The sequence below is a fragment of the Sinocyclocheilus rhinocerous genome, unplaced genomic scaffold (assembly GCF_001515625.1).
Source record: "Sinocyclocheilus rhinocerous isolate Xijiao unplaced genomic scaffold, SAMN03320098_v1.1 scaffold1283, whole genome shotgun sequence".
Taxonomy (NCBI): Eukaryota; Metazoa; Chordata; class Actinopteri; order Cypriniformes; family Cyprinidae; genus Sinocyclocheilus; species Sinocyclocheilus rhinocerous.
The window spans coordinates 775,049-789,395 of record NW_015642522.1 but is presented as its reverse complement, the minus strand read 5'-3'; the positions used below and the strand labels follow the sequence as shown (position 1 = coordinate 789,395).

At 35.4% G+C, this 14,347-nt stretch overlaps 3 protein-coding genes across 3 annotated transcripts in view; 1 reads left to right on the top strand and 2 right to left on the bottom strand.

The window, feature by feature from the left end:
- Positions 1-1,118: 1,118 nt before the first annotated feature.
- npb (neuropeptide B) lies at positions 1,119-2,589 on the bottom strand. Its single transcript, XM_016573008.1, has 2 exons — positions 2,273-2,589; positions 1,119-1,528 (listed from the first exon to the last, which is right to left on the bottom strand). The coding sequence occupies exons 1-2, from the start codon at positions 2,540-2,542 to the stop codon at positions 1,400-1,402; spliced, it is 399 nt and encodes a 132-aa protein (XP_016428494.1). The 5' UTR covers positions 2,543-2,589; the 3' UTR covers positions 1,119-1,399.
- Positions 2,590-4,850: 2,261 nt separating this feature from the next.
- LOC107756031 (N-sulphoglucosamine sulphohydrolase-like) lies at positions 4,851-10,264 on the bottom strand. The gene is made up of 7 exons (XM_016573006.1): positions 10,104-10,264; positions 9,672-9,832; positions 9,488-9,593; positions 8,285-8,616; positions 8,124-8,205; positions 7,838-8,041; positions 4,851-5,523 (listed from the first exon to the last, which is right to left on the bottom strand). The coding sequence occupies exons 1-7, from the start codon at positions 10,192-10,194 to the stop codon at positions 4,964-4,966; spliced, it is 1,536 nt and encodes a 511-aa protein (XP_016428492.1). The 5' UTR covers positions 10,195-10,264; the 3' UTR covers positions 4,851-4,963.
- Positions 10,265-10,344: 80 nt separating this feature from the next.
- Positions 10,345-14,347, top strand: part of LOC107756030 (sodium-independent sulfate anion transporter-like) — a 9,816-nt gene continuing 5,813 nt past the window's right edge. The window contains exons 1-7 of the mRNA XM_016573005.1: positions 10,345-10,527; positions 11,056-11,380; positions 11,460-11,652; positions 13,245-13,330; positions 13,445-13,524; positions 13,622-13,764; positions 13,840-14,018. Coding sequence (XP_016428491.1) covers positions 11,198-11,380; positions 11,460-11,652; positions 13,245-13,330; positions 13,445-13,524; positions 13,622-13,764; positions 13,840-14,018 — 864 coding nt within the window. The 5' untranslated portion in view covers positions 10,345-10,527; positions 11,056-11,197. The remainder of the gene's footprint in view (positions 10,528-11,055; positions 11,381-11,459; positions 11,653-13,244; positions 13,331-13,444; positions 13,525-13,621; positions 13,765-13,839; positions 14,019-14,347) is intronic.

Below are 14,347 nucleotides of genomic sequence, written 5' to 3'. Positions count from 1 at the left end.
GCTATGAATCATCTTTTGCTTTTGACTTATTTGTGATCCAGCACTTTTATAGTTGTTGAGTTTTGGTGATTCAATCTGAAATGGTTTTATTGTACCAAGGTGAGCCAAACGCACACACACACACATCTATATGAAGCATAATCATACCTGTAGCAAATTTTTTGTAAATACATTTTAAATAATGTTGCTTTACCCATTTATTCATTTAGTGAGATTTAGTTGATATAAAATGTATCTTTGCTATTTAAATGCTGTGTTGCGCCACTTTTCGTGGTAAATTCAAGTTACTCTTTTGTAAATGCAAAAAAAACACTGTGGATAGAAACATCATTAAAATCTAACATTAATGTTTTTGATCTTTTTTGTGCTGGTTTCTCACAAAATGAATGGTATGAAACAAATCACGCCAGCCCAAATGCACAACACAAGCGTACACAGAATGAACATAATATCTTTCAAGTTTAATAAAATAAAGAAAACATCTTTGAAAGTTTTTGCTCATAACAGTGAACTCTTTTTATGAACATTTAATACATCTGGAAGTAGGTAAAGGTGACGGGTGGGCGCAGAGAAGAACGGATCGAACAGAAAATACCTCTCCGTTTTGTTTCTGTGGATTTCCTATTTTTCCATTTACAAATTTAAAGCAGCGAACTTCATATCGTGTGAACCAGGGGTGCTCAGAACTGCTCTCCAAGATCTATTTTCCTGCAAAATATAGCTAAAACTAAGTGTGTTCACACTAGAAGTGACTTGAATTCGGTTTGACTTCACTTTGCTAGATACTAAACTAAAATCAATCTCTTTACTGTACATTTTATGTCTTGATTACCAAATTTCATTTTAAGGAGAATAAGGGGTTTTTGTGCATCACAAAACCTTGTCCAACTTATTTTTAATTTATGTAAGAGCGGGCGCGGCCATTATGTAACTTGAATGTGCCAGACTTCCGATTATTTTTAGCGGCTCCTTATGCTGCTTGATATTGCAAACTTGCTTATATTATCATATTATTTTAATGCTGTGTCGTAATTATAAACATACTGGTTTGTAGCGCAAATAGTTTTACTGTTTACTTCACCTTTAAAAAAAATAATAAAAATCTTCCCGTTCCCGCTGTTTACCTATAGCGAATGAATCGAATCTCTCGCACATTCACAGAACTTTCGCTGCTGCGAAATAAGGTGGATGGATTTATAATATCACTCGAAATGAAAATTATTATTATTGGTACATAACTAAACTTTGCTGGAAAGTATATCTTCAAGAGCAGCGCTGAACATCCCTGGTGTAAATCAAGTAAACATTCAATGTCAACAGCGCGCTTCACTGCCTTGGCTGTAAATACTCCTGAAATGGAAGAGACTTTGGGTCGGGGAGGGGGAGAGACGGGTTCCGCTCAGGGGGTGAAGCAGTCCAGCGAATCGAGCGACAGAAACACGTCTGCTTTGCACCGAAACGTGCTTGAACCGTCCTGAACCAGCTCACAGCTCTGTAGGTTTGGAGAAATGTCCTTTACGCAGATGGCCTGAGGGGAAAAACGGCACGGTAAACGTTAATCGAAGTTATGGTTCTGATGCCTGAATTGACGTTTACGTCGTTCTTACTTTTTTTTACCAAAAAAAATAAAAACGCACACACACACACATATATAAATATATATATATATATATATATATATACATGCTATAATAGTTATCAACCAAGTCATTTCATGATTTCAAAGGATGCTGAAAGCAACCAATTTATAAATTTTTATAGGTTTTAATGTTTAAACATCCTTTTCATTTGTAAGACGATTTTAGAATCTGGAAACATGAAAGAATTTTTTTTTTTTAACTTTTCGTCTTTTTTCTTGCTTTTGCAGGCCGATTGTTAATATATGTTAATGTACATTCAAACATATATAGAACATTTGAATATACAATAATTAATGTAATTCATATGTTCTGAATATATGTTCATATTTGAATACTCATCAAGTATGATTTGTATTGCATTGTAAATTTGTCGTTAGTAATAATTTATGTAAAAAGTTATGTAAATATAATGAAAAATCATGTTTTTTAAGTTCACATATATATTTCTAATTGAATACTGAGTAACTTCTGCTCAGTTTTAAATTAAAATGTTAAAATTAAAATTAAAAATTTTGAATTTTATAAAATATTTTGAATTTATTTAAATATTTTTTATAAACTTTTAAATAAAATAACATTTAAATAAAGTGTATGTATAGCCTATGGTTTTCATAAAATACAATAGAATTTACCATGTTTTTAAGAACTGGAGTTTGTCTGCTGCTGAAGTCGGGCATCACGCTGTTGGAGACGCCGGGGGTCTCGCTGCTGTCCAGCGCTGATTCGGTCTCAGATCTGCGCACATACGGCGACCTCCGGATCCCGGACAGCAAACCCGAGGCTCTCCCGACGGAATAGTAGCTCGGCCCGGTGGACTGCTTGTACCAGGCGTCTGTAGGATGGCTGGAGATGAGGATGGAAACAGCCACGAACACCAGCACGGATCTGACGGACCTCTCCATTGCGCACTGGACCCAAACGCGTGTGTTGTGGTCTATGATGCCTCGTAGCTTTTGGATTGATGTTCTGCACTTCTGGAGTTTATATATACCCCTCGGAGTCGTGATCTCGTTCGTCATTCCCCACTAGATGATTCATATTTCCGGCCAATAGGATTGATTTGCGCGACTTTGCGCGTTTGGAGACGGCTGGGGGGCATTTAACTTCAGGTGGATGTGATGTGTGACGGGTTAATATTGTTTCTCTGTCACCGAACCTGTCTATATTGATCAATAAACGTCTTTCTGGCGTCACAGCGCAAATTAGAAAAGAGAAAATCCCGTGCGTAAAGACGCACATACGCCTGAACCAAAGTAACAATATCCAAGTATTTTTAAATAATTGCTATAGGAAATCTAAGTGCGTAGTACCTTAAAATTAAGTCTCATTAATAAGTTATTTAAAATATTGATTTATTGACTTCTCTGTAATTACACATTTGGATAAACGTCACACGGTTTAACCAGGTTGACAGATTTCGAAATCATTTAAATGAGAGAGCACTTTCAATATAGTAATTCAAACAGCCATAACAAACTTGAGTTTAGAACAAAAACAATAAAATGCAAAAATATTTTGAAACCTAGTTTCTTAGGTATCTGAGATGACATTTAAGTAAGCCAAAAAGTAATGTTTATTATTATTATCACTATTATCATTAAAATATTAGTATTATTCGATAATGTTATTTGTAATAAAACAATAATACAAAATGTAAATACAACAATGTAATTTTGAAATGACTGCCAAAAAGTAATGCATATAATAATAATAATATTTAAAATTATACAAAAATGAAATTTTGATATGTTGTTCCTTAGGTATTTGAGATGACATATATAAAATATATATTAAAATTATAATATGATAAAGTTAATTGATTGACAATCTCTCAGAAATGAAACTAGGAAGGCAGAGGACATGTATATGGAGTCTATGGTAATGAAAACGCAGTGTCAAATCCAATATGATCAGACCGAAACGCGTGTGTTGTGGTCTATGATGCCTGGTAGCTTTTGGATTGATGTTCTGCACTTCTGGAGTTTATATATACCCCTCGGAGTCGTGATCTCGTTCGTCATTCCCCACTAGATGATTCATATTTCCGGCCAATAGGATTGATTTGCGCGACTTTGCGCGTTTGGAGACGGCTGGGGGGCATTTAACTTCAGGTGGATGTGATGTGTGACGGGTTAATATTGTTTCTCTGTCACCGAACCTGTCTATATTGATCAATAAACGTCTTTCTGGCGTCACAGCGCAAATTAGAAAAGAGAAAATCCCGTGCGTAAAGACGCACATACGCCTGAACCAAAGTAACAATATCCAAGTATTTTTAAATAATTGCTATAGGAAATCTAAGTGCGTAGTACCTTAAAATTAAGTCTCATTAATAAGTTATTTAAAATATTGATTTATTGACTTCTCTGTAATTACACATTTGGATAAACGTCACACGGTTTAACCAGGTTGACAGATTTCGAAATCATTTAAATGAGAGAGCACTTTCAATATAGTAATTCAAACAGCCATAACAAACTTGAGTTTAGAACAAAAACAATAAAATGCAAAAATATTTTGAAACCTAGTTTCTTAGGTATCTGAGATGACATTTAAGTAAGCCAAAAAGTAATGTTTATTATTATTATCACTATTATCATTAAAATATTAGTATTATTCGATAATGTTATTTGTAATAAAACAATAATACAAAATGTAAATACAGCAATGTAATTTTGAAATGACTGCCAAAAAGTAATGCATATAATAATAATAATATTTAAAATTATACAAAAATGAAATTTTGATATGTTGTTCCTTAGGTATTTGAGATGACATATATAAAATATATATTAAAATTATAATATGATAAAGTTAATTGATTGACAATCTCTCAGAAATGAAACTAGGAAGGCAGAGGACATGTATATGGAGTCTATGGTAATGAAAACGCAGTGTCAAATCCAATATGATCAAATATTTTCAAATAAAGAGGTAATATTAAAAAAAAAGAGATATATAAAAAGAGATGAGATAATGTTTACTTTTGTTATTTAAAATGTTTATTAACATTTTCAATATAAAAATACAAATATAATCTTACAGTTCTCATATTAAACCATTTAAACAAGGGGTGTCAAACTCAGTTCCTGAAGGGCCGGAGCCCAGCAGAGTTTAGATTCAACCCTAATTAAACACACCTGATCCAACTAATCAAGTCGTTCAGGCCTATTTGAAAACTACATGGTATGAGTGTTGGAGCAGGGTTAGAACAAAACTCTGCAGGGCTCCGGCCCTCCAGGAATTGAGTTTGACACCCCTGATTTAAACAGTGAACCTGAACCATAAAAAGTTTATACAGTTTTCTCTCAGATTTTAGGCACTCATAGTCCATTGTACAGTGGTCGGCACTGCGGTTCCAGCTTGGTCTCGAGGACCGCATCCGGCTCACACACCCACGGATCCTCCGTTTGCCACTGCCACTTCAGCAGCTGATCCCTCAGGCTCTTCAGAACCGGGGTGTAGGCCGGATCACCAGCTAGGTTCTGCCTCTCCGTCGGATCTGACTGGATGTCAAACAGCTCCCACCTCTCCCGGTAGTAATACTCCTTTAGAGTCTTAAACCAGCCTGTGGGCTGGCCTGACTGAGTCCGGTTTAACAGATCCTGGAAGGTAGGGGACACGTAGAAGTCCTGGTCTATAGGGAAGGGCATGCGGTAGTGCATGTTGTGCAGGAGGCGGTAGCAGCCCTGGTGGATGGAGCGCATTGGGTAAAACATAGTGACCTCGTGGAGACTCTGGCTGGCATAGACGGTGACCCAGGACGGTTCTGAGATCAGGGCTGGGAGAAGAGACTGACCTGTCAACACAACCGGATGAGCCCCTGAGAGACTGTATGATGGATATGGCAAAGAAAACCAGTCCAGTATGGTGGGAGTGATGTCTGGGAAAAGAGTGAGAGATGCTGTTTTACAGTGTCATACAATTAACGCACAAGTTAATTGTTAAAAATCGAAAATGTTGTCACATTGCCAATAATCTGTGAGTAAATGGAAAGATATGGCCTTAAACATAGAATCAAGTGTGAAAAGGTGCAATAATAAGGGACGCCATTTTTAAATATCGTACGAACAACTTGCAATTCATACAAATATAAAATGTTACACTGACAATAATTGGAGCAAAAAATGAAAATGTGACCTTAAACACAGAATCTAGAATGAAGATGTGCAATAATGAGGGATGCCATTTTATAATATCGTACGAACAACTTGTGATTCATAAAAATAGAAAAAGAAAGTTATTATATTGACAATAATCTGTCAGGAAAATAAAAAGATAAGGCCTTAAACAGAATCAATTGCGAAAACGTGTAATAGTGAGGGACGCCATTTTCTAATGTTGTACGAATAACTTGCGATTTGTACAAATATAAAATGTTACACTGGTAATAATTTATGTAAATACAAAAATGTGACCTTAAACACAGAATCTAGCATGAAAATGTGCGATAGCCATTTCGTAATATTGTATGAACAACTTGCGATTCATAGAAAAGGAAATTGTTATACACATATGCTATGCAATTTGTCGTACAGTAGAAATATATCTGTACTATTATCTAGACTTGAAACACAGAAACGAGTGCAATAAGGTGTAATAGTGAGATGCAATTTTTTCTAAATTTGTACAAAAAACTTGTATAAATAAGAAATAAATTGTCGTACACAGACACTATGTTGGTAACAATGTCATTGGCAATAATTTGAGTAAATATAAAAATGTGACCTTAAACATAGAATCTAGCACAAAAATGTGCAATAATGAGGAATGCCATTTCATAATATCGTATGAAGAACTTGCTATTCATAAAAATATTTTAAAAATGGTGTTACATTGGCATTAATTTGTCAGTAAATAGAAAGATATGGGCTTAAACACAGAATCAAGTATGAAAATGTGCAATAGATGCCATTTTTTAAATACTGTATGAACAATTGTGATTTGTACAAATATAAAATGTTACACTGGCAATAATTTATATAAAAATGTGCCTTTAAACAGAATCTAGTGCGAAAAGGTGCAATAACGAGGGATGCCATTTCTTATTATCGTATGAACAACTTGTGATTTGTAAAAACATAAAATGTTACATTGGCAATAATTTGAGTAAATATAAAAATGGGACCTCAAACAAAGAATCTAGTGCAAAAAGGTGCAATAATGAGGGATGCCATTTTTTATATTGTATAAACAATTTAAATGTAGCTAAATTGGCAATAATTTGTATGGAAAATTTGCTATTCATAGAAAAGGAATTCATCATTCACATATGCTATGCTGGTAACAATTTGTCGTACAGTAGAAATATATATTATTTTCTAGACTCGAAAAACAGAAACGAGAGCAAAATGGTGTAATAGTGAGATGTAGTTTTTCTAAATTGTACAAAAAACTTGCTATTCGTAGAAAAAACAATTGTCGTACACATACACTACGTTGGTAATAATGCCATTGGCAATAATTTAAGTAAATAAAACAATGTGACCTTAAACAGAATCTAGCACAAAAATGTGCAATAATGAGGGATGCCATTTCATAATATCATACGAACAACTTGCGATTCGTAAAGATAGAAAAAGATGTTGTTACATTGGCAATAATCTGACAGTAAATAGAAAGTGCGAAAATGTGCAATAGTGAGGGACGCCATTTTTTTAATGCCGTACGAACTACTTACGATTTGTACAAATCTAATTATCTAGACACAAAACAGAAGCAAACACAAAAAGGTGCAGCAATAATATGGCGTATTTCATTATCATACAAAAAAACTTTATACAAAAAGAAATTGTTGTACAAAATGTTTTACACTGACCAAAATTTGTAGCCGGGGAGAAAGTGGTTGACTCGTTTGGTCTAAAATACATACATTTTTGTGTTTTAGAGTGATACGAATATTTGGCTATTTGTATAAAAAAAAAGTGTAGTACAAATAGCTTCCGATACAAATAATTATCATACAGATGTTTTCTTAAATCTGCCATTCAGTAACAGTTATTCAATACTCTGGTCTCAATCACAGAAAGGAGTGCATGAGGGTGCAGTGTTTTCTTAAACACAGGCGTACAGCACCACCTAGTGGTTAAAAGCAGTTATAGCACAACTCAAGCCCATGAGAGACTATGAGCTGTGCACATTAGTTTACTTACACATGTTCCTGATATCAATTAATCAAGCTATTGATTGGCTCTTACCCAGCAGACTGACGTAAGCCTGGCTAACCCGCCCCCAACGCTGCCGGTGTTCAGGTGAGGAGACCAGCATGGGTTCCTTCACACCTGAGCTGTACAGGTTTGTGCGACCATTGGGAAACGGAATTCCGTTATCCGAGCTGTAGATCACCAGAGTGTCATTTTCATATCCCGCATCCCGTAGTTCTTGAAGAACCAGACCGACACCTTCGAAATCAAGCAGAAAATTTGTGAAGATCTATGCAAGCAAATATTTAAATATTACTGTGAATGGTGTAAAATATATAACCTTGGTCCAGCCGGCTGACCGTTGTGTATTGGGCCGCAATATCCGCCCTCGCTGCAGGAGTGTCCGGAATAAAGTACGGTACCTAGTCAAATATGAAGAGACTGATGGTTAGGAAATTCAACTAATGACCTTTTAAATTTTACTTTATTAGTAAGGCTCACCTTGACCTGGTCTGGAGAGTAATACTTTGGCTCCCAATCCGGAATTCTCCCCATTCCGCTCTCTCCATTCCCAAACTTTTCACAGAACATTCCATACTGAGGCTGGGAATGGCCGCAACGGTGAGGATCATGGAATGCCACGTAGAGAAAGAACGGCCGTTCCTCTTCCATCTCACTCCTCTCCTCTTTCTGGCTTTGGAAGAACTTCCGGACAAGGAGCTTGATCTTGGTGATATTCCGACCCACCTGAAGAACGGAATTGGTCTCTTCTGTGTAGGCGAAATCAAACGGGTATACAGGGCCTGGACCCACGTGTTTTTTCCCAATGATACCTTTCCCAAAAAAAGCAATCATGAATTCAGTATAACTCCAAAAAAGTAAGTTTTACTAGTTCATGCTTTCAGTGTTCAGTAACCAATCATAAGCTGGTTTTCTCTCAATACTGGATTTCTGCATGTGTCAAACGTGTCAAAAAGTTTTCAAAATTTGTACGAAACTTTACATTTCGTAGAAAAATAAATTGACGTAATCATACGCATCTGTCATTTGGTAGAAAGATAGTTGCATTATTATCAGGACTCAAAACAGAAACAATTCCAAAAGTCATAATAGTTGGATGCTACTTAGTCATATATATATATGACTATGTTGTTATTGAGTCATTCTGTAGAAAGATAGCTGTACTCTCATCTGATCTAAAATAAAAATAAGCACAAAAAAGTGCAGTTTTGAGCCGCTTTTTACTATCGTACATAAACACTTACTAAAAAACAAATTGTTGCGAAAAATGTGTTATACTGATACAAATTTGTATTTCAGGAGAAAGTTCTTCTATCATCTGACCTAAAATACATAAATGAGCCACAAAATGTGTGTGAGGGAGATTTTTGTTTTAGAGTCTTAAAAATAACAGATATGATACATTGGTACACATCAGTCACTACAGAAAAACAAACAAACAAAAAAAACAACAGTTGTCCTGTCATGTCCTATCATCTGGCCTTGAACACAAAAACAAATGATAAAGACTTTAGTTTTTTTCAGTGTCGTATGAATTATTTGCTACACTACACTGGCACAAATCTGTCATTCAGTAGAGAGTTTTTCTGTTATCTGGCTTCAAACACAGAAACATGAGCATTAACATGAAAATTTATATTTTAAGCATAGTTATATTCACAGTTTCATAGATCTTCATCGTACCTGTGCGAATGTTGGCTTGTTTCAGAAGAAGAGGAAGACTCTGCACTCCATCAAATGAGTTAAAGTGATGAACTCCCTGATGGAGGCCGTACATCCCATTCTGGTGCTGTTGATCAGAAAGAAAGTTCAAGGCAAGTTTATCCAATGGTCAAGGCTAAAATAGAGACTTTTACCTTCTGGTTACCTGTGGTAGTCCAGTCAGGATGGTGGAACGACTTGGTGAGCAGCTGCTGACTGAGGTGAAGGCGTTCTTGAAGATCACACTGCGCTCAGAAAGAGCCCGGAGATGAGGGGTCTGGACCACAGTGTTGTTGTAGACATCCGTTTCGAACCCACCATCATCAGCTGTGTTGTACAACAGAACATAGACACAACATTAATACAACATAACAATACAAGCATCAAAACAACATAAATCTAACATAACAATACAAACATCAAAACAACATTTAATACAACATAACAGCAATACAAACAAAACAACGTAAAAACAACATAACACAAACAAAAAAAACACATAAATACAAGATAACAACAACACAGACATAACTGTATAAATTAATTATTTTTTCAAATCAGTATTTACAAAAACCCATGATTGTGTTTTACTACACACCAATGATGAGAAGCACATTTCTTCTTCTGCACTCTCCTATATCACAACAAACCAGAAGACACAACAAAGTCCACGCGAACAGAAACGACATTTTAGTGTCATTTGCCTCCAGAAATGTTACTAAAGCAAATGGAAAAGTCTTTGCTTTGTTTACACTCAGCGAGACAAACTTCCGCCCTATGAATCCATCACATGACCGCGATCAGCTGACGCGAAGCCTCAGCCAATCGCGTCGCGCGTCGCCGCTGACGCCACCAAAGGGCTGTTGTTCAGTCTTCTGTCAAAACAAACCGCGATACACGCCAGAGTCGCTTTGATTGCTCAAATGTTTCATTGTATATTTGTGTTTTGATGTAAATAAAAAGATTACTGCAGCGGAATGTTTGAACTCCGATGAAGCGCGAGGCTCAAAGGCATCTCTGAGGTTTGATCTTTAACTTGATTTCACATTGTGCCTCTTAACATTGATCTTAACTTTCAGTTTGGTTTGTAAATACGATTATCTAACTGATATTATTATTATTATTATTATTTAGTATGTTTTTTCAAATGCTTTTCTTCGATTTGTATTGCACTGGGTACTTAGATAATGAGATCCTTTTAAAATGTCACATGATTCATGTCAAAACTATAAACAAATCAGTTTTAACTGATTTAATGATTTAACAGTTTTAATCAAACGATGTTTGATTACTTTCTTTCTTTCTTTCTTTCGTCCATTTGAGTTATTCTTTAAGTGTGTTTTTCTTTGCATTTTACATTTCGGATCTTGTTACTGTAATGCAAAAAATAAAATCAATAAAATCTTGTTACTTGAATACAAAACATAAATAAAACAGCATGTAATAATGCATTATTGGTAATAGCAATATATTTATGCTAGAATTTGACATTTTATTAATTTTTAAGGGTATTTTTACGGACATTACGAATTTTTTTCTTTGCTTAATAGCTCCACCCTTCTCATGATCCTTGTTTGTCCACACCATCTGAGTGGCGTTCAACATCCTGGATGAAGCACTACAGCTCTTTTCATGATCCTTAACTGATGGTGTTTTGGTGGAGCTGAAGGACAGCAGATCTTGGATCTTCTGATGGAGCGGGTGACGGGTATCTGCTGGTATGCCGCCCTGCGCTCTTGTTTTCCCATACTCACCTGGCTGCCCAGGTATAACCTGACCTGGCTGAAGATGGACCTGATCGCGGGTCTGACGGTGGGTTTGACCGCGGTTCCTCAGGCTCTGGCCTACGCGGAAGTGGCCGGTTTACCTGTGCAGGTAAGAACATTCACGTTCTTCCAGAGACTGAGACTGAGGAGGGTTTTCTTGACACAGTGTTTGTTTATTTGTTTTCCAGTACGGCCTGTATTCTGCGTTCATGGGTGGTTTCATCTATTGTGTATTTGGGACATCTAAAGACATCACGCTGGGCCCGACCGCCATCATGTCCCTGCTGTGTTCGGCGTATATCGGTGGAGATCCTGTGTTTGCGGTGGTGCTCACACTGCTGTGCGGCGTCATCCAGGCAGGAATGGCTCTGCTGAGACTGGGTGAGATAGAAAATGGGCTTAAAGGGATAGTTTCCCTTAAAAATTCTATTGTTAATTACTCACCCTCATGTCGTTCCAAACCTGTAAGACCTTTGTTCATCTTCAGAACACAAATTAAGATATTTTTGATGAAATCCGAGAGCTTTCTGACCCTGCATAGACAGCAACACAACTATCATGTTCAAAGCCTAGAAAGGTTGCAAGGACATCATTAAAATAGTCCATGTGACATCAGTTGCATTGCTGCAGGGTCAGAAAGCTCTCGCATTTCATCAATAATATCTTAATTTGTGTTTTGAAGATGAACGAAGGTCTTACAGGGTTTGGAACGACATGAGGGTGAGTAATTAATGACAGAATTTTTTTTTTTGGAAGAACTATCCCTTTGATGTCATTATTTAGGTCATATTTTTGCCCTATTTTGGTGTGGTTCATACAAAATTGAGGTAGATAGTCATCTTTATAGTCATTTTAATAATTTTTGTTTTAAATATTTATATATAGCTTTTAATTTGATTTCAGTTTTAGTAATTTTTTTCTAAGTAGTTTTAGTTAACAGTAGCAACACCAATTGTACTGAGTGTAAACTTTTAAACAGATCTTTTTTTGTGGATTGTACTATTAAAAACTATTATTTATTAACATTCTAAGTATATTTATACTCTGAAGTTTACATAAACTTTGACTGAAGTGTTGCCGCCAAGAAGAGAAAACTGACTCAGCTGCCTGTAAATCAGGACCGTTTGTGAAAACAGGAAGTTTGTGGTTTTTTATGTCACATAACTATTAGATTCAATTACTTCCTGTGCAACTTCCTGTACATGACTGTGAAGCCGCACACCAAAATGTAGCAACAGGTTTTAAAAATGTGACAACTGAGGTTGTGGAAGTGACTGAGTTAGATAAAAATAGACAAATATTTTCCTGAGAACGAACTTAGCTTATTCTGTTACACCAAATACACAAAATAATGATCTTTTAAAAAGCATCATATGACCCCTTTAAATAATCAATAATAATAAACTAATATATAATTCGTACAAAAAAGCTTAATTGAATATTTGCTAAATTGAATGTTTTCATAAATATTCATATATCCATTAATATTTAATATATAAAATATGTATCAATAATACTTATTATTAAGTTGGAGCAGTTTTTAAATGTTGTAGCTTCATAATAAAATAAACATAGAAACAAATACAGTAAATAAACAGAAAAAAAAGATTAATCCAAAAAGTGAATATATTTGTTTTCGAACTGATAATAAAATGTTAAATATTGTTTTTAATATTGTTGTTGTTACAACATTTTGAGCACTTTTTATGATGAAATGTGAATTCATAAATAAATTAAATAATAATCCAATTAATAATCCAAACAAGCTAAATTGAGCATTTGTGTTTTCAGAAATAATAATATATTCAATATTTTCTTTTATAAATTTTAATAATAATAATAAATATTATGATTATTATTATTATATGCACTTTTATGTGTTTTTTATTACATTTATTTTTTTATTTAAAAAATGTATATATAAACACACACACACATATATATATATATATGTGAATCTGTTTGTTCATTAGGTTTCCTCTTGGACTTCATCTCATATCCAGTAATTAAAGGCTTCACCTGTGCTGCTGCTGTCACCATCGGCTTCAGTCAGGTCAAGGTCAGAGTCTCACGCTAGAACAATCACTTACGCCCCTCGTCATTTCATTTGCATGATTCTTAAATGTCCTTTAAGATCTGTGAAGAGTTGTGTCAACCCGCTTCGTTTGTGCAGAATATTCTGGGTCTGAAGGAGATCCCACAGCAGTTCTTCTTACAGGTTTACTACACCTTCCACAAGATCCCTGAGGCCAGGTGAGCGCACACATATATGTCTGACCATTGAACAGCTGCTTCCTGTAGTGTTAAATCATCTTGTCTAAGTGCGTATCTCAATCATCTGTGTTCTCAGAGCTGGAGATGTGATTCTGGGTCTGTGCTGTCTGTTCTTTCTGGTCATGTTGACGCTGATGAAGAATTCTCTGGGTTCGTCTGAAGACGAGGCTCCTCTCCTCATCCGGTCTGCCCGCAGGCTGGTGTGGAGTTTAGCTACTAGTGAGTGCTCAAAAAACTCTTGTGAATCTGTAATGTAACCGACAGATGTTTATATACAATCTTCTTGTGTCGCAGTCCGGAACGCTCTGGTCGTCATAGCAGCGACGGCTGTTGCGTATTCCGCTGAGGTCGCCGGACACCATTTCTTCAGTCTCACCGGGATAACTGCCAAAGGACTGCCTCCTTTCAAAGCCCCGCCCCTTTCAGAGACTGTAGCCAATGACACGGTGATTACTTTCAGTGACATCGCGAAGGTGAGTTTTTGATACAAATCTTTCATAGTTTTTGATGTCAAGGACCTCCATCAAAAAGAGCAGCCTCGAAATGCATTATTAATTTTTTTATTTTTGTAAATAATTTTTTTAATAATTTGTCAGTAGAGTGAGATAATCATGATTTTTTTTTGTTATAATATAAAAAATGCTATAATACAATTATATTTGTTATAAAAATGCTATAATGCAATTATATTTAATTTAAATTTATACTTAAGAATATAAATTATTTGAGGCAGTTAAAAACATTTAAAATGATATTGTGTGTATATATATATATATATATATATATATATATATATATATAA